This window comes from Nycticebus coucang, chromosome 2 (genome assembly GCF_027406575.1).
Source record: "Nycticebus coucang isolate mNycCou1 chromosome 2, mNycCou1.pri, whole genome shotgun sequence".
Taxonomy (NCBI): domain Eukaryota; kingdom Metazoa; phylum Chordata; class Mammalia; order Primates; family Lorisidae; genus Nycticebus; species Nycticebus coucang.
Window position 1 is genome coordinate 39,511,014 of NC_069781.1, and position 27,794 is coordinate 39,538,807.

At 46.5% G+C, this 27,794-nt stretch overlaps 1 protein-coding gene across 1 annotated transcript in view; it reads left to right on the top strand.

Annotated features, from left to right (window-relative positions):
* The window catches only part of GABBR2 (gamma-aminobutyric acid type B receptor subunit 2), a 396,872-nt gene extending 376,926 nt beyond the window's left edge, over positions 1-19,946 (top strand). The window contains exons 14-19 of the mRNA XM_053572972.1: positions 1,349-1,459; positions 4,865-5,089; positions 7,159-7,341; positions 10,148-10,277; positions 14,213-14,330; positions 17,351-19,946. Of these exons, the coding sequence (XP_053428947.1) occupies positions 1,349-1,459; positions 4,865-5,089; positions 7,159-7,341; positions 10,148-10,277; positions 14,213-14,330; positions 17,351-17,516 (933 nt within the window). The 3' untranslated portion in view covers positions 17,517-19,946. The remainder of the gene's footprint in view (positions 1-1,348; positions 1,460-4,864; positions 5,090-7,158; positions 7,342-10,147; positions 10,278-14,212; positions 14,331-17,350) is intronic.
* The last annotated feature ends 7,848 nt before the right edge of the window (positions 19,947-27,794 follow it).

The window sequence follows — 27,794 nt, forward strand, 5'->3', positions numbered from 1 at the left end:
GTATCCTTGGCAATCCTTCCAAGATACATAATATGAATCTAAGCATAAAAACACATTCAGGCAAACCCAAATTGAGGAACATTTACGAAATAACTGAACTAGATTCTTCAGAAATAGCAACGACATGAAAGACCAAAGTAGACTAAGGAATTGTTTGATATTCAAGGAAACCAGAGAGATATGACAAATAAATGTAACACACGGGCTTATTATTAGATCCTGCTTTGGAAAAACCACAATTGTTTTAAAGGGTGTTATTGGGCCAACTGGCAAAATTTGAAAACAAATAGCATATTAAACAATATACTGCATCAGTGTTAAATTTCCTGAATTTGGTTATGTAAGAGAATCTCCTTGTTCTTGGAAAACACATGCTGAAATATTCAGGGGTGAAGGATCTGGGTAACTGCAACTTATTCTCAAATGATTCAGAAAAAAATAAATGTATAGTAGGCATTGTTTCGTTCCCTGGATGTCTTTTTCTCCTTTTTGGCCACCGTCTGGCTGATTTCTATCCCAGAGTTTCCCAATTCAAATTCCTGAGAGACAGAGGACATGCTTGAAGAGGGTCCTCTCTATCACCCTCTTTAGGCAGAACACTTTGTATAAGGAAAACCCATAAGACTCTGAACAGCCTCAGGATTGGCTGCCTGGGTTCAAGTGCCCATCCCTTGTCCAATCAGCTCCAGCCCAGGATGGGTCATGAGACACATAATATGGCTGCCATTACTGCTCTAGAAATGGAGCAAGAGAGTCTTCTCAAAAGGGCTTGGCAGGACCCAAGTTTATCTAGGCCAGTGCATCCTCTCTCTCCAGCTGCTCAAGTTAACTCCAGAGATACCAGACGGCCTCCTGAGCTAACTTTGTATCTCATTTTCACCCTCACTCTTTTTTTTTTTTTTTTTTTTTGTGGTTTTTGGCCAGGGCTGGGTTTGAACCCGCCACCTCCAGCATATGGGGCCGGCGCCCTATTCCTCTGAGCCACAGGCACTGCCCCACCCTCACTCTTTCAACGACGTTAGAGATTCCTGCACTGAGCCACGTCTCATGCGAGGTCCTAGAGCACAGGAGTGACCCTGCCTTCAGAGCTCTGACCCAAGTTGGAGAGGCACGAAGAATGCAGAAAACTGGAGTGCAGGGTTGAATCGCAACCAACAAACGAGAGGCAGTTAATGCTAGCCGAGGCCTGAGCCTCACAGCATGGGAACGTAGAGGGGGGTCCAAATAGCCTCCTGGGTGTTGGCACTGGCTATGGCTCATGGGAGGGGAAAGGGCTCTCAGCTAAGGACCCAGCTGCTGGAAAGGTGCCCAGTGCCATTCCCGGAGTGTCTGTTTTCTCTTTGCACAGCCGGACCCAGCAGGACGGGACATCTCCATCCGCCCTCTCCTGGAACACTGTGAGAACACCCACATGACCATCTGGCTTGGCATTGTCTATGCCTACAAAGGGCTTCTCATGGTAGGTAAAGAGCAGGAGAACAGAGTTGGGGGGACACTTCTTTGTCGGGCTTCTCTCTCCCAGGGGCCTCTGTCAGCATAAAAATAAACAGATCCCCCATGGTTAAGCTCTTACTCTCTGCTAGACCGGTGTCTGCAGCATGCTGTTTGACGACAGCAACCCTGTGAGACAGGTGCAAATCATTTCCTCATTTCACTGAAGAGGATGCTGAGGCTTGGGGTCTTGCCCAAGGTCATCTGGCTAGTAAGTGGCAGAGTCTAGACCTTAACCAGAGAGTAACCCCAAAGCCTGTGAGTGTACCTCACACCTGTCACTGTCACTGCTTCCAGGAACAGCAGTCTGCTGACATCTGTGCGTGCTCCCTCCTGCACTTTATCGGATCCTCTCTACATCTATCCCCATTTATGTACTGAGCCAGGTGGAATCACACTATTTTATACATGTAGAATGAGGGCATGAAGCCTCAGAGAGGTTAAATGATTTGCCAAAGGCTACCCAGTAACTCCAATCTCTGAACCCAGCCTTCTTTGCACTCTACTCATCTGTTAAAATCAAAGAGAAGGACAGAAAGACAAGGAAACTTCTGGGTCTCTGACCAGCCTCTGGACTGGCTGCGTGGGAGCAAGCTTCTGTCAAGGCAGGCATGTCGTGTCAATGACTGGAGCTTCTCTCTGGCCCTTATTAAATAAAGAGAGTGAAATTAAACTTTCCAGGATCCTTCCAGTCTTGATGTTCCTTGATTCTGAGACTCTGTGAAATTAGATTATGATGAATCATATTGACATCTTTAAACCGGATTTATCTGTAATGTTTTGATCATTCGTTTTCTTCTCCCACCTACTTCCAAAAGTGATTGGGGATGACTGTATCTCTTCTAGCCAAGCTGATACCTTTAGCCAGACCTTGTGAATAAAGCTACATTTGACAGCACAGATGCTCTACCATTTACGGTATATGCAGGGAACTGTCCACAGCCCTCCTGGCCCTTCGGGTTTATAACTGAAAACTCACTCCCACCCCTACCCCTTCTGTTCTGGAACCACAAAATCTCAGGGCTAGAAAGAGCATGCTCAGCCCTGGAGGCTAGAAGCCCAAAATGAAAGCAGGGTTGGTCTCCCTCTGAAGGCTCTAAGGCAGAACCCTCCATTGCCTCTTTCAGGGTCTGATGTCTCCAGCCATTCCTTGGCTGTGACCACATGACTCCAATTTCTACTTCCATCGTCCCATGGCCTTCTCCTCTCTCCAACTCTATGCACTGTATGTCCTTTATAAAGACACTATCATTGGACTCATGGCCCATCCACATAACCCACAATGTTCTCATTTCAAAATCTTTAACTATATCTGAAAATATCCTTTTTCCAAATAAGGTCAGACTTCAGGGATAAGGAGATAGACATATATTTTAGGGCCATGATTCAACCCACTACACACGGGTTGCTTTTCTAGAGACTTCTTCCTTGTCTTCAGCTAAAATCTGCCTTGGTATAACTTATGCCATGAACTCTCATTCTACTCCTTGAAGACCCAGGAACAAGTTACTCTTTGTTCCTGACACTCTTGAAAGTGTCAGAGATTTGTAGCCAACCACCAGGTCCCCAGACTTGCCCATGTTTTGTGACTGGTAGAGACTCTCACAAGGGTGTGGTAGCTGGGAAGAGGGCATACTAACTTCCTGTTAGGGAGCCTGAGTCCCAGGCACCCATCCAGCTCTGGCACTCACACCATGGGATGCCAGGCAGATCACTTCACATGGCCAAGCCTCTGCTTCCTCTACAAGATGTTATGGCTGCTGTGGGACCCAAGGGGTCTCATGGGAAGGAAACAGCATAAAACAGGCTTTCAACAGTTTTAAGTTGAAAAATTAAGTTAATCAACAGTTTTAAGTTGATACCTCTCAGTATCTGGTTCCTGGACCTCTGGCTCCCCATTTTAAACAGAAAATTTTAGAAACAATAAATCAGGCTGTGAGCCTATAAATTTGGAGAAAAGATAAAGAACAACCATCATTGTATGAAATAATATCAATCATAAAATAGCTTTGAACTTACCTTTGTACAGAACATTTCAGTCTACAAAATGCTTTTATATCCATCCTCCCATTTCCTCCCTACGGAAACCCTCTGAGTTGGTACTATTATCATTCCTATTTCACAGACTGTGAAACTCAGGTCCTGGGGGGTGAAGTGATCTGCCTAAAGTCACCCAGCCAGTGGATGGAAGAGCAGATTCCAGGTCCCCTGCCTTGTGTCCAGCTCCCTGTAACCATATGGGTTTATGCTGCCAAACTAAATCAAACCTCTAAACGTAGGTCCTCGGGGTGACGTTAAATGGCTCGTGTAGCTGTCAGATGCCCTGAGCTGCCCTGCTGAAGCCAAAAGGAAGCGAGGCCTTTGTGAGGAGGCCTTCTGGAGGGGTTGCACTGAAGTGGTGGTCCCTGTACCGGTCACAGTTTTAGCTCTTCTCCTGCTTACCACACCACCATTCTGCCCTCCACCCCCCTGCAGTGCCCCTGCAGCCTGCCACTCATAAGGGCTAAACCCTCAACACCCTCCTTCAGATCATAGTTGGCCTCAACCCTATCTATTTCTATAAAAGATTTATTGGTTAGGAGCCAAGCTGCAAGTGATAATAGTAACAGTGGTTGAAGAGATAGAAAATTTCCTTCTTAGGTACGCCTAGTCCAGAGGTAAGCAACCTAGGGCTGGTGGAAGGGCTCCCAGAATCTCAGCTCCTTGTATCTGTGGCCTTCACGTTGTCATTACACAGCTTCCGCATCACGGTGCCTTTGTGGTCTAAGACAGCTGCTGAGGCTCCACCTGTCACATTCCACTCCAGCTGTTAGAAGGAGGAAAAGCAACACCCCTTCTTTTTAAAGACATTTCCCACCTAGCTTCCTAGGAAGCTGGAAAACGTAGTCTCTATGCTGGGTGGCTGTGTGCATTAGGGGTAACAGAAGTCCCAGACACGAGCTCTGCCCCGTTTAATAGAAGAAAACACTGGCCTGGTCTAAAGACACAGTCCACTTTTTCCACCTGTTGCTGTTTTGCTGTCAGCAGGCCCCTTCCTCCTCTCTGGGCCTTAGTGTTCTCTAGAGAGTGAGGGAAGGAGGTTTAGATTTTATCTGAAGTTCCTTCCGATTGTGGGACCACGGGGTGGGTCTGTGTGTCAACCAGTCGTGGGGGCGAAGGAGAATCAGGCAACTGTCAAGCCTCCTGTCTGCATTTCCTAGCGGGACCCAACTCAGGCAGGAGTAAAGACAGATGGCCCAGAGCGGAGCCCCCGAACCCCACCTCCTGAGTAACCCTCTGTCCTTCCGCTCCGGTTCCCGTTGGGCAGGTTCTCCGAGCAGCGAGTGTACCACCCTTGGTAACAACCGTCTCCCTTTTCTGTTCACCATTTCAGTTGTTCGGTTGTTTCTTAGCTTGGGAGACCCGCAACGTCAGCATCCCCGCACTCAATGACAGCAAGTACATCGGGATGAGCGTCTACAACGTGGGGATCATGTGCATCATCGGGGCCGCCGTCTCCTTCCTGACCCGGGACCAGCCCAACGTGCAGTTCTGCATCGTGGCCCTGGTCATCATCTTCTGCAGCACCATCACCCTCTGCCTGGTGTTCGTGCCAAAGGTAGCCCCTGGCTCTGGCCTCCAGCTCCATCACGAGGGCATTGCGGGGCTTTCTCCCTTTTCTAAATGTTTACTGGGGAAGACAACTCACGTTGTAAGAGGTTTAGAAAACACAGAGAAGCAGAAGCCAGATTTTTCAGAAATCTCCCATAGACCCTTCACTCAAAAATAATCACTAGTAATGTACTGTTTGAGTGTTTTTTTTACTATTTATACTTTTAATGTGTTTCCTTCCAGTCTGTTTTTCTTTAATGGCCAGAGGTAATACTTGTGCAGATATAACTATAGCACACATGGTTTTGTGGTTTGTCTTTTTTGCTTAGCTTTTTGTCCTTTGTATTTTCCCACACTCGTAACCATCACTGAGTACATATCCATTTGCTCCCTTATGGATGAGCATTACAGTTGTTTGCAGATTTTTTTATATTATAAATGAACGTATTTTCTTTGTTTTCAAGTATTCCCTTAAGGTAGCATTTTAATAGCCATTCACATTTTCCATTTACTCAAAAGGCTGACCTTCAGGACCCCCTAGAAAAGATATTTTTCAAATATCATCTCACCTAGCAGCAGGCAGGTGAACCAGGGGCCTTGACCTCTTAGAAGCCCCCTGCAGTAAGGCAGTCTGTGCAGAGGGAAGCAGAGGGAACCTCAGTGGATCTCAAGAATAAAGGAAAGATCAGGAAAGAGAGTAGGGAAGGAATTGCTGACCCAGGTTGGGGAGCGTCTCAGAGAAAGGGAAGAGAAGAGGTTACTTGGGGTCCATTTAGAGAAACAGGTCATCCATGGTGCCTCTACCCTCCAGGGCATCCAGTCAGTCCCAGGACACTGTCAGTTCTGTCCTAGAATCCCCCTGGTGTATACACCTGCCTTTTCCTCTAGTTGTCAACACCTGCCCTGGCTACAGGCCAAGGCCATGGCTTCTCTGCCTGTGCTCTGATGCTCTCTCCATCTCGTAGATGCCAGATGGTTCTCTAAGCCAAGCCCCAATTGTGCTGCTTTGCTCTGTATCCTCCAATAGCTCATCATTGCCCTACCGACTCTAGGGTCCAGTCTGTGATGCTGGGGGGAGGAGCTTTCAGACCCTCCGGTATCTGCCAGTCTCCCCAGAAAATCCTGCCTGCCATCCAAACTGCTCTCCTGCATAAGTACACTAAGCCCCAGGCCTCCTGGACCCTGCATCTGCTTGTGCCATTTCTTCCCCCTTAGAGTCCTCTTACTCCACCTCCCCTCCAGAACCTCCCAGAGCCCAGCCCAGGCCACAGCACCATGGTGGGTCCTCTGGCCCTGATACCTTCTCTCCTGGTACAGACTGAGTTCTTCCTTCATCCCCACCCCCACACCTGTGGACCATGAGGTCCTGGTGGGCAGGGGCCATGGGTCACTCAGTTCCTGCTCTCCAGGGCTGGGCCCAGAGCCTGACTTTTAGAGGTATTTTTAAAAGAAATGGGCAAAGACAGGGTCAAGTGACAACTTTTTATTTTATATAAAGAATGTCTTTGAATGCAGCTCAGCCTTATCCAGATTCCTAACCCACAGAAAGTGTGAGATGATAAATGTGTGCTGTTTTAAACTGCTGAAAGAAATAAAAACAAAAACCTGTTTTTATCAGTGATGGAGCTAGTTACCAGCCTGACCCCAGAATTCATCAGTGATTCTAACAAACAGAGGCTTTCACTTTCCTCTTTCACATCATTTTCGTAACTGTCACCTTCAGGGGTTATTTTCCACAGGGAGCAAGGGTCAAGGCAGAGGAGGCTCAAGTGGAGCTGGGCCTGAGGGCCCCTTGTGGCTTCTGCAGGATGTGAAATAAAGGTGACATCATGGCCAGGAGACCAGATTTCTACTGGTCTGAAGACACTGAGGCTCAGCGAAGAGAGGGGCCTGCCCAAGGTCACACACAGCGAGTGGCAGAGCCTGGCCTGAGCCCAGGGCTCCTGATGCTCAGCCCGTGGCCCTCCTGGGCCCTGCTGTCTCTAGCGCAGAACCTGCAGGGAGGACAGCAGTGGGGGATGGGAGGAAGGACTCAGGGCTCCCTTTTCAATCCTGCCCTTCCCTTCATCCCCTCAGCTCATCACTCTAAGAACAAACCCAGATGCAGCAACTCAGAACAGGCGATTCCAGTTCACTCAGAATCAGAAGAAAGAAGATTCCAAAACATCCACCTCTGTCACCAGTGTGAACCAAGCAAGCACATCCCGCCTGGAAGGCCTGCAGTCAGAAAACCATCGCCTACGGATGAAGATCACAGAGGTACCTATCTCCATATCTGCCAGCCAAAGCCTGTCCTCTCCCTTTAGTACCTCTGACCTGGTGCAGGGATGCTCCATCTCCTCCAGACTGTCCACACCGTACTCAGCATGGCCATGCAGCCCCATCTGCTGCAGTTATGGCTGCAGGAACCAGGGGTAACATAAAATAAGTAGAGGCAGTTTGTCAGATTCGACAAGAGTTTATTGCCCACCTGGCCCAGGCTCTTGGAGTCCAGCAGTACTCCATGGAAGCCATCCTCAGAAAGAAAGCAATTCAGAGATACGTAAGCCTCTAGATGATGGTGGCTTCTAAATCAGTGTTGTTTATCTGTCTCTCTCTCTTTCACTCCCCCACCATAACCCATAAGCACTCACATCTCTATAATGTACAAGAAGATAAGAGAGAATGAAAAGAAACTTTTCAGGAGAGGGAGTTTGCTGCAGCAGACCTTACCTTTATCCTGACTTTTCTTAACTACTTCTAGAAAGTTCCAGAATGTTCCAGAAAGGCCACGCTCAGATTACTTTGTGCCCAAGCCACACCTCAAATTCTGGACTTTCTATACCAGGGAGGGGAAACCAAATTACCTCCCTCGTCTCCAACTCTCCCTTTGGTCAGTGGCTATGAGCAGACCCATAGTCTGCAGACCATGTATTCCTTTAATAAAGCAACTCTGCCCAGGTGTGACAGCTCACTCCTGTAATCCTAGCACTCTGGGAAGCCGAGGCAGGTGGACTGCCTGAGCTCACGGGTTCAAGACCAGCCTGAGCAAGTGCAAGACCCATCTCTAAAAATAACCAGGTGTTGTGGTGGGCACCTGTAGTCAAAGCTACTCGGGAGCCTGAGACAAAAGAATCGTTAGAGCTCAAGAGTTTGAGGTTGTTGTGAGCTATGACGCCACAGCACTCTACTAAGGGCAGCAAAGTAAGACTCTGCCTATGCTGCCCCCCCCAAAAAAATAACTCTGATTCAATGTGGGGGAGGGCATGAAAGTAACAGAGGTGTGCTGGCTACATTCTGTACTAAATAGGCCTCAAAATAGGTGGCCACACACACAAAAAAAAATGTTTATTTCTCTCTCATCTAAAGTTCCTGAGGAGAGAGACCCCATTTGGGTAGCTCTGTTCTCCATGTTCATGGCTGGACTTGATTCCGTCTCTCTGCCATTCTCAGAGGACAGATGAGTGGAAAGCACTTCCTTTTCTCAGTCTCGGGAAGGGAAGAGGCAGAAAGTCCACAAGAGGGGCTGCCTTTTACACAAGTAACACAAAAACTGCCCACAGTTTTTGCTCCAGTTAAGTGGCAAGAACTTTTATGAGCCCAGTTAGCCGCAGAGGAGGCTGGGAAACGTAGTGTCCAGATGGACAGTTGCAAGGAAGAAATGAGATATAGGGTTGCCAGATTAGATGCAGGATACCAGTTAAATTTGAATTTCAGATCAATAACCAATCATATTTTTTAGTATAAAGTACTTGGGATACACTTAACACTGAGAAAGGACTCATTGTTTATCTGAAATTCAAATATGACACTGACTTTTTATTGGCTATATCTGGCAGTCCCTGGAAGGCCTCACAGCAGTCTGTCCCCAAGAGCCTGTGTCTGTGCAGCTCAAGATGATGGCTTTAGGACAGAGCAAGCCACCACCAGCCACCAGAGCAAAGCAGGGAAGGTTTCTGTTCCCCACAGCCATTGCGGGTTCTGTTTTAGTGCAAGACCTCTCTGCAATTAGTAATAACTTGTCTCTGTACCTTGACCTTTGACTTCTACTTGCACACTCCAGCACTGAAGAGCTTACTCACTGTAGGACACCCAAGCCACTGTTAAAATCCTTAAAAATGTTGGCTTTTTTCTGGAATTCAATGTTTTTCCTGGAATTCAATCGTGATCTGGCCTCCTATTTCTCCCACACTTCCATCCTAGAGCTGTCATTGGAGTCACATAGAAAAGGGCAACCTCTCTTCTCCATGTGAAAATGTATTAATTAATTTATGATTTGATGGTTGTGCTCCTGTCAGCACTTTACAGTTTATAAATTCTCCTCCCTTATTCTGTAATGGGATGCCCACTACCTACCCTCCCCAACTGCCACCTCCCCACCAAAGCACACTTCCCAGGCTTCCCTGGAGCTGAGTTGCCCCAGAACTTGCACCTGATTTTTGTATAATCTGGGGATGACAGGGACACATCCTGACTAACTCCTCTCCATGAGCCTCTGCTGGTCTGAGTCTCCATGACAGTGTGAGGCTCAGAGCTGACTAGCCCGGCATGTCTGTCCTTCTCACTGACGGTCCTATGAGGTATCAGTAATAATTATCATAGTAGCAGGTTCGCCTTAATAGGCGTCAGACAGTGGGCTAAACTTCCCATCACAATCTCATTTAATCTTCACAACTCCCCCACTGTTATTATTCCATTCTATGGACAGAGAAGTTGAGACTCCATTCCCACAGGCCAGGACACCAGCAGTCAGGGGCAGCCCTGGGTTGGCGCCTAGGCTTGATCAACTCCAGAGCTGGGCTCTTCCCCGTCCCTGTTTCACCTCCCTAGGCATGCTGAGCTGCTCCATTAAGGTGGAAGCCTTCACTGAGCATGCCCTTACAAAGCCCAGGCCCCCTTCATCATAGCTTCTCCTTACACAAGAGCTGACAAGGTCCTGCATCTCTTCCCCGAGATGTAGCAGCCCCCTGGGTCTCGGTGTCCCCCCTGAAGCCAGGAGGAGCCCAGCCCTGTGAGGCCTAGCTGCCAGGGCTGGGGCAGGGGCAGCACTGAGGATGCTGACTCAGCTGGAGCCTTTGTCTTCTAGCTGGATAAAGACTTGGAAGAGGTCACCATGCAGCTGCAGGACACACCAGAAAAGACCACTTACATTAAACAGAACCACTATCAAGAGCTCAACGACATCCTCAGCCTGGGGAACTTCACCGAGGGCACAGGTGAGAGGAGGCGGGGCCCTGGAGTTCAGACATCAGCTGTCCATCCTCCACCCTACAGATGAAGAAACTGAGGGGCAGAGAGGGCAGGGGACTTCTCTGAAGCCACGAACACACAGCTGGAGCACTGGAAGCCCTGTGCCTTGACCACAGTTTAGTGTCCACTTGGAGCCCTCCCTGCCTGGACCCAGGGCTTCTATTTCCCATGCCTGGGGCTTCAATTCTACATGTACACAATGTGGCTGGCATGCCCAACGTACTGACTGGGGGCATATTTCATTTTCCCTTTTGTTCTTAGCAAGTAGTTCATCTTTACCTCCCTGAACAAGGTTTCACAGTTTCAAACACACCTCATCAATGTATAAGAAAAGGGTGGGCAGGAAGACAAGTGATGATGCCCACCCTGGCCACCCATCCGGGGAATGCCAGCCACAGTAATACAAATCAGTTTGAGCCCATCTTTCAGGAAAAACTTAAAGATTACCAGTGTTGGTAAGAGCGTTTGGAAATGAGCATTTTCCAGAAACAGTCTGGCACTAACGTCTTGACCGGGCAACTCCACTAGCAGGAACCTGCCCCTTGCAAATACTCCCATGTGGGCAAAGATATAAACACACAGATGTATGTCACAATGTTAGTGGTAGGTGAGAAAAGCTGGAATTGAATTAAATGTTCAACATTTGGGGTTGTTTCATTAATTGTGATGCAACCAAAAATGGCACATTATACAGCTATTAAAGGGAGGTGAAGTGGTGGGGCTGTTAGTGCAGATATGGAAAGATCTCCGAGTGAAAAAAGTAAGATGAAGGCCATCACTGTGATTATGATACACACAAATGCATACACCTGTGTGTGTGTAAAAGCACATTTTTTTTAAAAGGCTTCAAAGAACAAACATCAAATGCTCACAAGATTCCCCTGTGTAGAAAGGAATGGTATTGTGGAAGGTGGAGGAGAGAGACTCCCACATTTTCTTTTTCATGTTTCTATATTTGGATTTTTCATTAGCATGTAGTCATTTATTTGTTATGAAATTATTTTTTAATCAATGAAAAATCCTGTTTCTTTTATTCTTACCAAATAAGTAATCAGTATTCTTATTAGATTAATAGGAGCAACATTATGTAAGATAATTGGTTGCCATAATGTTGAAGTGAGATAATAACAAGGTAATTTTGAGAATAAAAATTACCCCTAATAATTTTATTATTGGGTAAAGATGGGAATTTCAAATTAGTAAAAAACTAAGTTATTCAATAAATTTTATTGGTAAATGGAAAGCCAACTGAAAGAGAAAAAAGGTAGATCCTTACCTCAGACCTTACACAAAAATTAATTCCTGATGGATAAAATACTTAAATATAAAAAATGAAACAATAAAGGTACTAGAAGAAACCAAAGGAGATTTTTTTTTAAACAATTTCAGAGAAGAGAGGTCCTTTCTCAGTATGATGCAAAACAAAAACCATAAAAGGAAAAGTTGATAAATTTAGCTACAAAACTTCTTTTCACAATGCAAAATCCATGATAAGTACAGTCAAAAAATCAAGCAACAAATGCATGCAAAAAATACTTTAACTGTTATAATAAGTTTATGCCCTTATATATAAGAAGAAATTATACATTTTAATAAGAAAAAGATCAACAACCCAATAGAAAAATGATCAAAAGAGAGTTCTCATAAAAGAAAATGGGAATGGTTCTTACACTTATGAAAAGATGATCAATCATGCTTCTTATGAAAGGAATTCAAATTAAATCTGCAATGAGATTGCATTTTCACCTCTAATATGAACAAAAATCAAAGATCAAAAAGTTGCTAAGAGTGCAAGGGAATAGTTGAGGAGGGGACATGCTCATACATTGCTGGTTGAAATAGAAATTGTTCTGACTTGGTGGCACCTGTGGCTCAAAGGAGTAGGGCGCTGGTCCCATATCCTGGAGGTGGTGGGTTCAAACCCAGCCCCGGCCAAAAAAAAAAAAAAAGAAGAAATTGTTCTGACTCAGCAGTTCCACTTCTGGAATTTTATACTATGTGTCTCAGTCTGTTTGTACTGCTATGATAGAACACCACAGACTTGGTAATTTGTAAACAACAGAAATTTACTTCTCACAGCCCTGGAGACTGTGGAGTCCAAGATCAAGTTGCCAGTGGATTGGGTATCTTTCTCCACTTCCAAGATGGAGCTTGGACTGCTGTCCTTCAGAGGGGAAGGAAGCTGTGTCTTCCTCATGGTAGAAAAGATGAAGGGGAGTGAACCCACACCCTCCAGCCCTTTTATAAGGGCCCTGCTCCGATCCACGAGGACTCGACCTCATGACTTAATTGCCCTTTCCAGGCCTCACCCCTTCATACTATCACATGGGCCGTAAAGTTCCAGCACGTGAATTTGGGGGGACACATTCAGACCACAGCATTTGGGTAGGCAGTCAGTTCTGGTTATTTGTGACAGCAGTGTTCTGCAGAATCACATCAACAGTGAATTAGCCATTACTCCCAGGGGAAAAACAGGGTTAATATCCTATAAGCCTCTTGCAGGTTGACATTTTTGTCAGCCAGTCAACACATAAATTTGTTTTTAGGTGCGTTTCTGTTTAAAGACACCTTATTCTATATACATTATTCATTAACATTGCACTCACGGCCAACATAGCATAACGCTGATGGAAGCCGATCTAACACACACATGTATCTTCTCTGTAAAACATACCACAGCCCTCTTCTGCTCAGAAACACTGGACAGCACTTCAGCACTATGCTTGGGGGAAAAGCCACCAAGAAAAGGCACAAAAATATGAAAAACATGTCCCTAAATAACCTCAAAAAAGATAACCTACTTAACGTGTAAGAGCTGAAAGAAGGTAGAGCCATCACCTTGTTCAACCTCAGCTGGGAACGTGTTCATCAGCCAACTAGAATGTGTCAAAACTCTGTGCATGTCAGCAAATAACCACAAAAGCATGGAGATGATTGATTTGGCAGTTACAAATAAATTTTAGCAAGAAGACGAGGCTGCAAATATGGAATCCATTTATAATTAGGGCTATACTCGCAGGGGTGCAAAATGACAGACATATAAGGTTACCCACTGCAGCAAAAGCCAACATACACACCCATGCTGCTCTCCAGACCAAATGAATCCAAATCTCTCAGGTGGAAGCCAGATTTATATATGTATTTATATCTCCCCAGATGGTTCTGAAGCACAAAAAGAATTGAGAGAATTTACATCACCATATTTGGTGGCTATACAATAATCCTTTGAATGGAGGCCCCATAATTATGTTACGAATCTGTTATTACTGGACCAATTCGGATTCCAATTTCAATATTGTAAATGATGCCAATTGAACATCTTGTATATAACTTTGTATATATCCTTGATTATTTCTTTAGAACAGTTCCCAGAAGTGAAAACTCTAGGTAAAAATAGGCACTTTTTGTGATGTGTGACACATATTGACAGTGCCCCCCCCATAAGATTATGTCAATTTATACATCCCCCAACGGTTTACTATTATTATTCTTTTCAGTCTTTGAAAATCTTATCAAAATTATACTTGGAGGTTTTTCTTCTTTCTTTGTCGTTATATCCTTTTGTGACCATGAAAAGGGACTTAATATTGGAACACTCATTCCTAAGTTATGTTGCTTATATTAGTCAACTTGACTTGCCTCCTCCTCCTTTTTCTTGGAGTGAAGGAGGGCACGAGGCATTCCGCACACACACATGCAGAATGCTGCTTCCATCCCAAGGCAGAGGCTTCCCGGATCACTGCCTTGGTCCTGGGGAGCCACTATGCAGACCGCTCTCAAGGCAGAGGGATAATGGGCTCGTTTGCATTCTCTCTCCTTGGGCATCATCCTCCAAAAACTTGCATTGTTAATTTTAACAAAGTTAACAGAATGTGTTGTGATATTGTTGTTTTGCATTCAGATGGGGGAAAGGCCATTTTAAAAAATCACCTAGATCAAAATCCCCAGCTACAATGGAATACAACAGAACCCTCTCGAACATGCAAAGATCCTATAGAAGACATAAACTCTCCAGAACAGTAAGTACCTTCTCCTTGAAAATTATGACTAAAGAGTATGTTACTCCTTCACAACTACTTATAGTTTGCACTGTGTTTTCACATCCACTATCTTGTTTGTTCTCCACAGCAGTCCCATGATGCTGGTCAAATTATTAATAAAATGCTCTTTTTACAGATGAGAAAACTAATATTTAGAAAAGGGAATTGAGTTAAGTGCTGGAGATGGGATTTGAACTTGGGTCTGTCCAGCATCCCATGTTCCCCACTGTAGCACGCTGTCTTTGCTATGTATAAAAGGTAACCTTTCTAAATGCATTTACTTAAGAAGGGTTTTCAGGAACCTGTGATGTGGCAGGCATAGGTGCTGGGGACATAGCATTGAAGAAAATAGACTAAGCTATCTCCCTGAAGCTCCCATTCTATCTGGAAGGATGATCGAATAAAAAAGAAAGACATAACATGTCAAACTACAGGTGCTTTGGAGAAAAATAAAGTAGGGAAAGGGATCAGGAAGTGTCATTTTAAATAGGGTGGTCAGAGAAGACTCAATGAGAAGGTGACATTGAAGCAAAGACTCTAAACACCTCAGTTAGCTCTGTTCCCACTGGCAATTTTAGTTCTTCCCATCCTATAGCAGATTGGAAGCAGAGTTTAAAGACATGAGCTCTGAAACTTGGCCTCTAGAGAGTGACATGCAGTGAGGAACCAGCAAAAGCAGCCAAATCTTCCACTGCAGTGCTACATGGGTCCATTTAGTGTTAGAGCTAACAGACTATCAACAGTTAGCGCCAAGACCTGGCCAGCTCACAGTCCAGAACACCCACTGATGGTTCTATGGTATTTATCAGAATTTTCCTCAGCATTTGCCGCCACTAGAGAGTAAGCACCTAGAAGGTAATGTCTGAGCCCTCTGTGTGTCCTCTGGACTGAACACAGGTGCTGGCACTGAGTGAATTCTGAGCAAGCATCTGTTGAAAGAATGAAAAGATGAGCAGGCTCCAAATAGCAGAATTCTGTGGCTCTGACAACTATGAGACAGATCCCACCTTGCCTAGGCAGCCAGCCCTGTCCTGAGTGCTTGGACAGGGTACCCTTTTCCTAAGTATGAGTTTACTCTTCAGCTTCCCTTTGTTCCTGGATGTTTTGTCAACACCATCTTGCCTTAAAGAGTAGACCATGGCTGACGTTACACAGTGTTCAACTTACATTTCAAAATGAGATCGATAATACTCTAGTTTCATTCCATGTATATCTATAAGGTGTCTCTTGGGAGAAGCCTTTCTGGTCAGTGGGGGCAGTGTTTCATCCATGCCCATCTATCTCAGAACCCATCAGCACCCTAATAACCTCCAGGGGCATACCCAGTTGCAATGAGATGGCCCCCAGTTGATCTGCCTCCAGCACAAAGCAATGTAGTTTGACAGAAGAGTGCCAATTTCCTCAGTTCTGGTTTTATTTTCCATGAGCAAGTTCCATAAACTCTGCACCCTGTCTCGATGTGGGAATACTGATATTTCTTTTGGCGATTGGGTGTTTGTTAAGATCTTGGGTTTTGTTTTATTTGCACCCAAGTGGCGAGGCACTGGGGACACACGGAGACATAAGAATTCAGTCCCTTCTCTCCAGGAGAGCAATATGACAGGTGCACCAGTGGAGAATTGTGGAGAGCACAGCTGTGCAGAGCAGGGGAGATATTACTGGGGCACATTTCCCAAAAGTAGCCTTTTTGGCTGTTAAGGTGACAGTCATTAAGACAGGTGAGGGTATGACAGTGAGAAGAGAGTCAGAGGACAGCTCCCTTTCCCTAGCTGTTGCTATGTCAGCCACATGTGCAAGCGAACCCCAGCTCAGCCCCACCTCCACTATTCATTTATGGGTATTTACCAAGAGTTCTCAGGGCCTAGAGGAGGAAGGGGGCCCACTCTCTGACATTTAAACCAGATCCTGAAGGAAACCCAGTTCGTTGCAGGGAGAGGGTAGAAGGTTCACCTAGAGCAGTGGTTCTTAACCTTCCTAATGCCGCGACCCTGTAATACAGTTCCTCATGTTGTGGTGACCCCCAACCATAAAATTATTTTTGTGAAGTAGCGATGAAAATAGATGAGAACCACTGAGCTAGAGAGTTTGGCGAGAGACAGATCATAGAGCACCATGAATGGCATGTCGGTGCCTGTCCTGGTGTCCCTTCCCCAGCTTCCCAGTGTTGGAAAGATAACACCAGTCACCAAAGATGCTGAAAGACCAGGGAGGAGCCTGTTGGAATCGGCCCAGTGAGAAGGAAGGAATGAGGTCCTGGAAAAGGCGGTAGAGAAGGGACAGAGGAAGGATAGTGCTGGAGCCTTCCAGGGATAGAGCTGAAAGCCAAGTCCACGTGCAAGCATGTAAGGGTAGAGAATGAGATACATCTATATTTGTAGCAAAGCCGTTAGGAGGGCAGAGCCTTTTCCTTAGTAATACACACAGTTCCAACTTAAAATGTTTCAAGTTTATAATGGTTCAAAAGCAATACACATTCAGTACAATATTCAATAAATTATATGAAATGTTTCACACTTTATTATAAAATAGGCTCTGTGTTAGATGATGCTGCCCAACCGTAGGCTGAAGTAAGTGTTCTGAGCACAATTAAGGTAGGCTAGGCTGAGCCGTCATGCTCAGCAGGTTAGTTGTATTACATGCATTTTCGACAGATGATATTTTAACCTTACAACAGGTTTACTGGGATGTATCCCCACTGCAAGTCCAGAGGCATCTTTTTTGCTATGACATTTACAATAATTGCCAAATCCCAGACCAGAGGCTCGAGAAGACTGCATCCTTCTTATTTATTCTAGTCTCCCTGGTTATTCCCAGGGCACTAGCTGGTACACATAGGTTTTCATTAAATACCTGTTAGATGGCTGAACAGTTAAGATGATTGAATGGATAGATCTTGGATTCAGAGAAAAATACGTTCCTGTCCTCAGCTTTTATAGCCAAAGCAAGACCAAGGAGCAATCAGATACCCTGCACTAACACTCCTCTCTCTCTCTGTCCAGCATCCAGCGCCGGCTGTCCCTCCAGCTGCCCATCCTCCACCACGCCTACCTCCCATCCATAGGAGGCGTGGACGCCAGCTGTGTCAGCCCGTGCGTCAGCCCCACCGCCAGCCCCCGCCACAGACATGTGCCACCCTCCTTCCGAGTCATGGTCTCGGGCCTGTAAGGGTGGGAGGCCTGGGGCTGGGGCCTCCCCCGTGATAGAACCACACAGGGCAGAGGCGTCTGCTACAGGAACACTGTCGGCTCTGGCTGCGGAGAAGCTGAACGCCACGGCTGGCCACTCAGGACTGCTGGGATGGCACTCAGGAGGACAGGAAGGGAAGGGGGACTTGGCACCTGACCTCGAGCCTTATTTGTGAAGTTCTAATTCCTTCACAAAGAAGAGGAATGGGAACGACTTCTTCCTTAATGTCTGCGAACAAGGAGGAGCTGAGATATTTGAAACTTGCAAAAAAAAAAAAAATTCGAGACAAGGAGAGAGGCACTAAAACTCCAGCCGAAAGTCACTGAGTAGCCGGAAGCAGCCTTGGGAAGAGGCAAGGGGCTTCTGGAGGAACCGCGTCTGCACTCTGCACACACATCACTGGCTGTGGCCACTCAGGCCGGCCCTTCTCCACCCTGCAGGAGGAGGTAGGCAGGGCCACCAGGCCCCCAGCTGCCAGGCCAGCCAAGCCCAGCCTTCCTGGCACAGGGAGTCTGCAGGAACCACAGACAGGCACAGCCCTGGGGACCGCGCACCTGAGGGCTGGGACACTGGAGCAAGCGAACTTGCATGCTCCTGATGGGACCTCCATCACCAAACGAGATGTTTGTTACTCTGGTAAATGCCACTCATTAACACAATAACACCCGTTCTGGGGATCGTGGGGATTTAGGGCACGTCACTGCAGACATGCTCTGCAGCATTCACCGACAGTCTGTCACGTACCCACCACGTTGGCCATGTCCTTATGTTCATATCGGGTGTTCCCAGTAATAAGAGGGAACTGCCCGAGGTAATCATGGAATGTCTGTTTCCAGCAAACATGATAAAGAAAGATTGTGCACTTTAACCTCTCTCATTAGGGTCCAAGGGCTGGCCAGGATACATATTTTTTTCCCCACTGATTTTGTTTCTGACCAAAGTGAATGGGAGTCATTCTGCTAAAAGACATCCCTGTGGTCTTACGGAGAGGGTTTCCTTTGACTTCTAGAAGGTGGCCTTCCATCTAAACAAGCCAGTGAGCTCTCCCCTAGGGATCCCTCAAGGGCAATCAAGTGGGCAGACTGATTCTCATTCATAAGACCACTCTTTCCTTTCAAGTGAACTCCAAAGAGCCCAGGCCTGGGAGTCCGACAGGCCTGGGTTCGAGTCCTCAGTCCCCTACCAACTCCCTATGTGACCTTGGGCCTCAGTTTTCCCTCTGTGAGAATTAGGGTTGAAATAACACCTTGTCCTGCCTACCTCACAGGGTCACTCTAGCATTGAAACTTGATTTTGTCCAGGAAAGCTTTGTACCAAACAATAAAGCAGCCCTGACCCGTGAGGTATTAGTATGACTATGCCGTTCAGCCCTTCCTACAGCCGGGGGTGTGGCCCAGAGAAGCTTCTAGCACAGCCCTCTACCCAGAACAGCCCAGCTGGAGGGAGGCTCCCCATGACTTTTCTGACATTCCTCGACAGGTTCATTCTTTGCTAAAGAAAGGCCTGAATGACAACGTCCAGGACGTCTGCACAAACTCCCTAAAGAAATCTAATGGCAGCTTCAACAGGCAGGCAATAATCTCTTCCCAGAACCACTGCAGTCAGGAACACACTGTTGTCACTACCAGGCTTTGATGAAAGGGCCCACAGGAATCCTACCATCACCGACATTTCAAAACAGCCTATTTCACGTAGCATAGCTTTCTGCTCCCCTCCCCAAAGAGAGTTTATGGAGATACTATAGCTTTTAGGGAGGGGGAGAATAATGTTAACACATCACAGGTCAAGTTGAAGTCATTCTCTGTTTAGGCACTAAAAATCGGTGTTGTCACTCACTGTGTATTACCAGTATTTACTTGCTTTCTTGATTTCACTAAAACCAAATTTAATTTAAAGGACCACATTAATTTTTCAAAGGGAAAGAGACAATTGTACATAATGTATACACACAAAAAAATACCTGTAGAAATATTATTCCAGCATAGCAGGAAAACAAACAGAGTATTGGACTGTCGGAGGTGAGTGTGTGCGTCTGTAACCCTTTGTGACTCCTGAACGTGCACAGTCTTCTAGGTTAACCCACGAAGTACATTCTCTGTCTTACTGATACTGTAGGTTCACCCATTTTTTTAATTCCCCCTCAAATAACAAGACCCACAGAAGTGACTCTAGCTATTTAACGGTTCTGTTCTTTTATATGCAGCAAACACACCGTCCATTTCCGAAGAGGCTTCGGCCTGAAGGCATTTTCCAATGATGTTAGTGCACAAATGCTTTAAATTAGACTGGAACTGCCAGAATCAAATGTAAATGAGGAATTTCTCATACCCCTACTGCATGGTATCGATTTTTAATAAATTGTTGCAAATTTGTTTTTATGAATAAAAGGAAAAAGACTGTCCTCTTTAATGCCTACTCTTCCCAAAATGCTGGTGGGATCAGGCTATATTCCTTTGCTTGGAAACTCAGGGGACAGTTCTGGGATTGCCTGCTCAGCACTGTCCCTTCAGAGACTGCCATCCTGACCTCCTGACAGTGCAGGACAGCCCTGTTACAATGGGACCCCAATTTTTGGCCACAGCTGATTGACCTGAGGGTAGCAACCTGACCCAAACTAGACCAATAAATCCCCTCTCCAGGATTCTTCCCTGAAGATAAATTTAGTCTGCCATGAAAAAGAGAAATGGAGCCAACAGAGGAGAGAAGCAGGATCAAGAGCTGGGTCTTGATGGTGCCTGAGTCCCTGATTAGCTGTCCCTTCCCTGTCTTCTAGAAGCAGAGCCCTGCTTTGAGGGAAAGGAGAGACCCCCATCGGGAGGGAATCTGGAGGACTGCCCTTCCTCCCACACCTGAACATAGGGATTGGTTCAGGAATATCCTCATCCAAGCCCAGCCAATCAGGGCCCTTCTCATGGTTTGTTCTGCCTGCTGTTTCCAGGAGGTTTGATGGCCTAGACCTTAGACCTTAAGGTCTAGACCTTCACCTGCTCTGCAGGTGTTCATGCCTCCCTCAGACTCTCCATTCTTCCAAGAAATTGTCCTTTTTGCCTGGGTTAGTTGAAGCTAGGTTCCCAAACACAGGTTCTTAACTAATACGGAAAACTTACTGCCTCCCCAGCCCCTGCCTCTCCAACCAGTCCAGGCCTTCCTACCCCGCCTATCAAAATATGGTCCCAAGCTCCTTTTCATCCCCTGCCTCCTGGACCCCATGGAGTCACCCCGCAATCTGTTTTACTTCCCTGATAGTGCTGGGCCCTTGGCCAGCAGCACTTCTCATCCTCCTAGATCCCCTGACATGTAAGGGGATGTAAAGATTGTCAAGATTTAGGCCACTGCCCCTGTCTCATGGCCCTGGGTACGTATGCACACTGTCCCCTCCCATTCTGGGTCACATACTCCCCGAGGATGGGTGTCATGTCTGGCTTCATCGATGTTCCACTGGGCTGCAGTTCTTCCTGTGGCTCAACCCGGGCTTCAGCGAGGTTGCAGAATCAAACATTTTGGCTAAGGTTGTTGGGTGTGGAAGTCAGAGCAAAGGCAGAGGTGGCAAAAGTAGGCTGGGGAGGAGGCCTGAGGCCATGTGACTGAGTAAGGTCTCCCTAGAAATTGTGGGACTGGAGGGCTGGCTAGAGTGCTTTAGGGCATGGGATCCTGAATGGTGGGATTCTGGTAAGGAGCAGACAGCCTGAATTCTGGCTCAAGAGAGCCCTGCTCCATGCCTGCCACTCCACACCACCTCTTAGCCAGCCTCCTACACAATATAGGTTGTTCAAAGGTGGGAAACAGACCCAAAAGGGAGAAGGAACTTACCCAAGGTCTCCCTTTCAAGTACTATCCAGGGCCATCCTTGCTTAGCTTCTGAGATCAGATGAGATCAGATATGTTCAGTGTGGTATGGCCATAGACTTACCCAAGGTCACATAACGAGTCGATAGCAAAGGCAGAAACAAGCAGATTCCTGATTGGTCTTCTTTCTCTATCTGACCTAGTCACAGAAATTAGAGCTAAGAAAGATCACAGGGATCATCTTGTCCACCTCTCCTTGTACAAGTAGGGAAACTGAAGCCCAGGGACTGAAGCCAAGGTCAACCAGAAGGTCATGAGAGGACAGGCATGAAACTCAGAAGTCCTGGCTTTAAGATTCTGTTCTTCTCTCTTAAGTCCACTTCCCCACCCCTGTGCTACCACAGGAGGAACAACTATAGCTGTGAGACATGGAGCCACTCCTCAGCCACCTCAGACTCAAGACCTTCCTATGTCCTCACTAAATATGGAGCCAGCTGGAGATAACATTTGGGCTTTGCTCTTAGTACGTCTAAAAGAGAGAAATGCCAAAGTGTGAAAGAAACATCTCCTCCTCATCAACAAACACTAAAGTTCTTCTTGCCTTGCATGGCCTTGAGAGCAGGTTTGCGTGAACTGAAGTCTGAAGGCCCGGAGAGAAATGTCGCACTGTATTCTTTTTACAAAGGGTTCTCTTTGGTATCCTTTTGTATTATTGGTTCATTTCTAAAATGAAATAAAATTTCACAGCCTCAAAGAAAGGCATTCTGGAGTTGAAGCCCTTTGAGAAAGCTCTGCCTGGGTATCTCCTCACCCTGGGCTATGGAGACAATACTGGGATGGGCTCTGAGGGAGGATGGGAAGAGCCTTCCAGAAACAGCAAGCCTGGGCACAAGCCAAAGCCTGAGCTCCAGGCAGTTCCCTGTGCTCAGCAGTTTCCTCTCTACAAGGATCTTCCTGGGATCAAGCTCTCAAGGCCTGAGAAGCCTCAGGAGGCTAACGAAGGGTCAGGGGGCCAGGCTGAAGGCAGAGGTCGGAGCCAAGTTGGTACCCCCTGATCAAGCCAGTGTCCAGGAGAGAAGGTGAGAGGGACAGGCTGTGGAAGGCTGGCCGGGCCAGCACTTCGGCCTGCCCCACCCTCTTCCTGCTCCTCTATAGGCGCAGCCCCTGCTCTCACCCTGGACACAGGGATTGGTTCAGGGATATGCCCATTACATAAATCCAGCCAATCAGAGTCCTTCCCAGGGTTTCTACCCGCCATTTGCCGCAGGTTTGAAAATCTTGGCTTCCGCAAAGAGAAAAATGAAAAGAGAAACTGAGCTCTGAGCCCACGGTTCGGGCTCTAGGACCAATAATGCCTAAAGGTACAGCCACCCTTAAGCTTCTAGGTTTTAAACCCGTATGCACTCTTTTCTGCTTACACCAAGTAGATTTTCTGTTGCTTAGAACTAAAAGAAATCTGTGGGATGGGGGTGGGGGAACTCCACATAAGGGCCCGTCGTCCAAAATGTTTGAGGATTCTTCCCTCCTCCCCCATCCTGATTTTGAGGAAACAGGAAATATTTCCCAGGCCCCACATATGTCACCGGTGTGCCGGAAGGTGTGTAAGGACAACCAAAGAGAACATAGGGGCCTGAGAAGCCTCAGGAGGCTAACGAAGGGTCACAGGGCCCGGCTGAAGGCGGGGGTCTGGAGCCAAGTGTGTACCCCGAGGAGTGGCCCCATGTCTGGTCTGTCATCTCTGCCCCTGTCTCCTGCCTATCCCTAACCTCTGCAGGTCATTACACTTGCTTAGCCTTGAGGAGCAGGGCTTGTGAGGCCCTGGGCAGTAAATGATTAGCACACTTTCCTGAAGATAAAACAGGTCCCTACTCTACCTCTTCCCCTCACTTGAAACCCATGGCAAATCCTAGAGGCTCATGAGTCATGCTTGGGCTGGACCTGTCCATGGTCCTGAGTGAGTCCTGCACAGAGATGACAATTCACTACCCCATTTCTCCAGGTCCCACTTTCAGGAGTTCCAAGCCCAACAGGAACTTTAAAGTGTCCCATGCGTGGTTGAATGCTCTGCTGTCACTGTTTTGAAATGCTTAATAACTTTTGAACAAGGGAATAGAGAGCCCCAGAAACTACATAGTCAGTCCTATACCTAGATCTGAAAATGAGTAGGAGCTAACCAGCCAAAGAGGAAAAGGGGAGGAAGGCATAGGCAATCCAACTCTGTAGAATGCATGTATATGCCAGGGCTAATATGGCCGCACCCAAGGACAACTGGATCATCACATGTTAGTCATTTACCATGGAATCCAGGTAGCCTCACACTGCTAAAAGATCAGACAGCATGTGTCCCAACTGTGTGTGATGACATGGATTAAATCTCAAAATCACCAGCCTGAGTGCAGACTTCTACCCCTTCCCTTACCTGGTGGGGTGGCTTTGAATGACTCACTCAACCTCTCTGAGCTTCTGGTCCCACATCTATAAAATGAACATGAGAGGGCGGCACCTGTGGCTCAAATGGGTAGGGCGCCAGCCCCATATCCTGGAGGTGGTGGGTTCAAACCCAGCCCCAGCCAAAAACTGCAAAAAAAAAAAAAAAAAAAAAAAATGAACATGAGACCTCACCTGGGGCTGCTCAGATGGCCAAAGGGGCTCATGTGGCTGAAAGGACTTTGTAAACCCTGAGCTCGTATTTGCGCTACAGCCAGACAGGAGGAATGTAAAGCAGAAAGGGCTTTACATTAGGCAGTCAACAGCCGTCTAATCTCTGAATGCATCTTAGGAAGGACACTGTCAGGGAAAGCATCTTGAGGTGCTGTGCTAGCGGCAAGGTGAGATTCTGAAGGCAAAGTTAAAAAGAGACAGCAGAACAATTCTGAACGGAATGACTAGAAATCAGGGGGATGAAGGAGAGAAAGGTGAGAGAGGAGGAGATGGTCCAGTAGCAGCAGCGTGGCTTAAAACCTTTTAAGAACAGATATGTGCCTCTTCGGGAAGAAATATAGAGAATCCTCAAAGAACTCAAAATAGACCTTACATTTGATCCCATTACTAGGTATTTACCCAGAAGGAAAAAAAAATCATTTTATCATAAGGACATTTGTACCAGATTGTTTATTGCAGCTCAATATACAATCGCCAAGATATGGAATCAACCGAAGTGCCCATCAACCCATGAAAGGATTAATAAACTGTGGTATATGTATACCATGGAATGCTATTCAGCCATAAAAAAAAAAAATGGAGACTCGGGCGGCGCCTGTGGCTCAGTCGGTAAGGCGCTGGCCCCATATACCGAGGGTGGCGGGTTCAAACCCGGCCCCGGCCAAACTGCAACCAAAAAATAGCCGGGCGTTGTGGTGGACGCCTGTAGTCCCAGCTACTCGGGAGGCTGAGGCAAGAGAATCGCTTAAGCCCAGGAGTTAGAGGTTGCTGTGAGCTGTGTGAGGCCACGGCACTCTACCGAGGGCCATAAAGTGAGACTCTGTCTCTACAAAAAAAAAAAAAAAAAAAAAATGGAGACTTTATATCTTTTGTGCTAATCTGGATAAAGTTGGGGAACATTCTATTTAGTAAAGTATCACCATGTATGGAAAAGCAAGTAGCCAATGTATTCGATGCCAATATGAACCCAGTAGATGAACTAATACACACCCACACAAGAGAAAAACTCAATTTAATTCAAGCTTGGGTAAGAGGAGAGGGTGAGAGGGGAGAGGGGAGGAGGATTGGTAAGCTCTCACATCTCTTTATATTGTAACGGGCACGATATAAGGGTATACGGCACACCTCCTGGGTGAGGGGCACAACTACGATAGAGACTCTACCTAACAAATGCAAACATTGTAACCTAATGGTTTGTACCCTCGTATTAATCTGAAATTTAAAAAAAAGAAAGAAAAGAAAAACTATGAGAACCATTTGGTTTTAAGCCATGTGTATTGCTAGAAAATAAAACCTCTTCCTTCGCTGCATTTCACCCACTCCTGCAAAATATCTCTAAACCTTTGGTAACATTTACTATATGAGTAAAAGCCTTGTGAGTTTTGGTGGAAATCAAAAAAAAAAGGGCAAAGTCTACGTTTGGGTGGAGGCCAGAGTAAGGATGAAAGAAGAAACAACCACAGATGCAGACAGGAAAATATGCTCTCTGCACAAGCAGGAATTTGGAACAAGACATGGCCATGAGTGTATAAGCTCCCTAGAAATTCACAGAAACACTGGAGAGGCACTGGCCTTTTCCAGAGCTGGGTGTAGTAAGACTAGGAAGCTGGGATTAATCACATCGAGGTCTCACAAGGCATAGTCACCCTATTGACACCTAAGTTACATGAGCAACAGGTAACAAGTTATCCCATAGACCAGTGGTTCTCAACCTGTGGGTCACGACCCACCGTATTAAAGGGACACGGCATTAGGAAGGTTGAGAAGCACTGCCATAGACCCATGAATCTCAAAGATCCTGAATGCAATGGTAGAAATACTAGAAAACGAGACCAAGGCTGGGGCAGTGGCTCATGCCTGTAATCCTAGCACTCTAGGAGGCTGAGACGAGTGGATTACCTGAACTCAGGGGTTCAAGACCATGCTGAGCAAGAGCAAGAACTCATCTCTTAAAAAAAAACAAACAAAAAAAAAAACAGGTGTTATGGTGAGCACCTATAATTCTAGCTACTTGGGAGGCTGAGGCAAGAGAGTCACTTGAGCCCAAGAGTGTGAGGTTGCCATGAGCTATGACGCCATAGCACTCCTCGCCAAGGGCATCAAAGTGAGACCCTGTTTGAAAAGACCAGTAACATCATGGTCAATGAATCATAAAATAAATTCCACACTCAAAGCTTTAGGAGTGGGATGAAGGTGGAGGAGCTGCCAGCCTGGAGGCTCTGGTGATGCTGAAGAGCTGTTAGCTTGGCCAAGTTTGTTCTCCAAGGTTGTGGCTGTTCTCTGCTGCTCTTGCCCAGCCCAGCTGATTTGACACGAATTAATGTGAAATTGGTGTTTCTATACAAAGAGAATATACATTTGATTTCCCTATATCCAAATTTCAATGCAAAAGACTCAGAGCAATGTCTGTCAAACTTGAAAAACATACGGACACATTGTAAAACACAGTGGTGACTTAAAATATTATTCTTATTTTAAAAGTTACCTAAATATGTTCAAACTAGATATAAAGTTATACTTAAAGTTTTCATCGAAAATCCAAACAAATCTACCAGTTAAATAAAAACAAAAATGACAAAGCCAATAAAAATCATATTAACAACATTGATGGAATGGGATGGATGAGGGTTTGCTAAAAAAATAAATAGGAGCTAACCACAAAAGCACAGCCCCAACTGCTCCAGGCATGTTCCTGTGAGTTCAGCCAGCCTGGTGTGATGACTCAATTATCACACTGCTTGTCTTTATTTAAACTTCCCTGAAAACTTCATTTGTTGAGCATGCCTGATATCATTTGGCCTTCACTCAGCTCCAACACATCCCTTCCCTATTAAGTCCACCTTTGTTTTTTCTTTCATGAGCCATTGACAATCTCTGGGGCCACCAGATAATACAAACAATGGGAGATGTGACTGAGTGCACAGGCCCATTAAGCACTAGGCTAAGTGCTTTACAGGCATAATCTCCTTTAGCTCTCCCAGGGACCAGGAAGCAGCACTGATGATTATCAGCCTTTGAAGCTAAAGGCACGTGCAGGCACAGCAGGTGAGTGCTATCCCCTGTGTCCTCACCGTAACCCAGTGGGCTGTCGAGAGAGCACATCCTCTACCGCTTCCTGAAATGGCCTTGCCAGGATGACCCAGGGATATGCTTTTTTAGAAAAGATAATCTTGAAATTAAAATGTCTTTTTCATTTTACAGGAGACTTGCAGACCCCCAAGATTCAGTCCTGGCATCACCTGAGGCTCTGGCCCAGGTGGCATGGCTGTGAGGAGACCTAGGCCAGTCAGTGGCTTGGCACAATGCTGGCAGGTACACACGCCTGGCCCCCTGGCTTCCTCAGATTCACAAACCAGCCACTGGGAGATCCTAGGCCTTAGAAGTACCTGGATTTGAGGGCAGGGCAGTCTGGGAGTCTGGGCTGAGAGGCAGCCCCATGTTGGGCAGGAGTGACAGAGGCAGTGCCAGAGCTCTCAGGCAGCTGTGACTACAGAGTGTGCCACAGCCATGGTGGCAGCAGCCCCAAAGTGCCAGCTCCTCTATGGGAGAGAAAGTGAGGGTGGAGAGTTAGTCAAAGCTAGCTGGAGGAGGCCTGTCCACAGAGGGCTGAAGCTGGAAGCTCTGCCAACAGCAGAGTAGCTACACAGACAAAAGCCTCTGCCTAAGCTGACTAGATGCCCCAACCCCAGAGCCCTAGCCCTGACCCCTGAACCAGGCCTCCAAGATCTGCAGAATATCCCAGAGTGGGGGAGGAGATGTCAGGTCTGGCTTCTTGGCAGATGATTGTCCTGGTTCTTTGGCTCCTGGCTT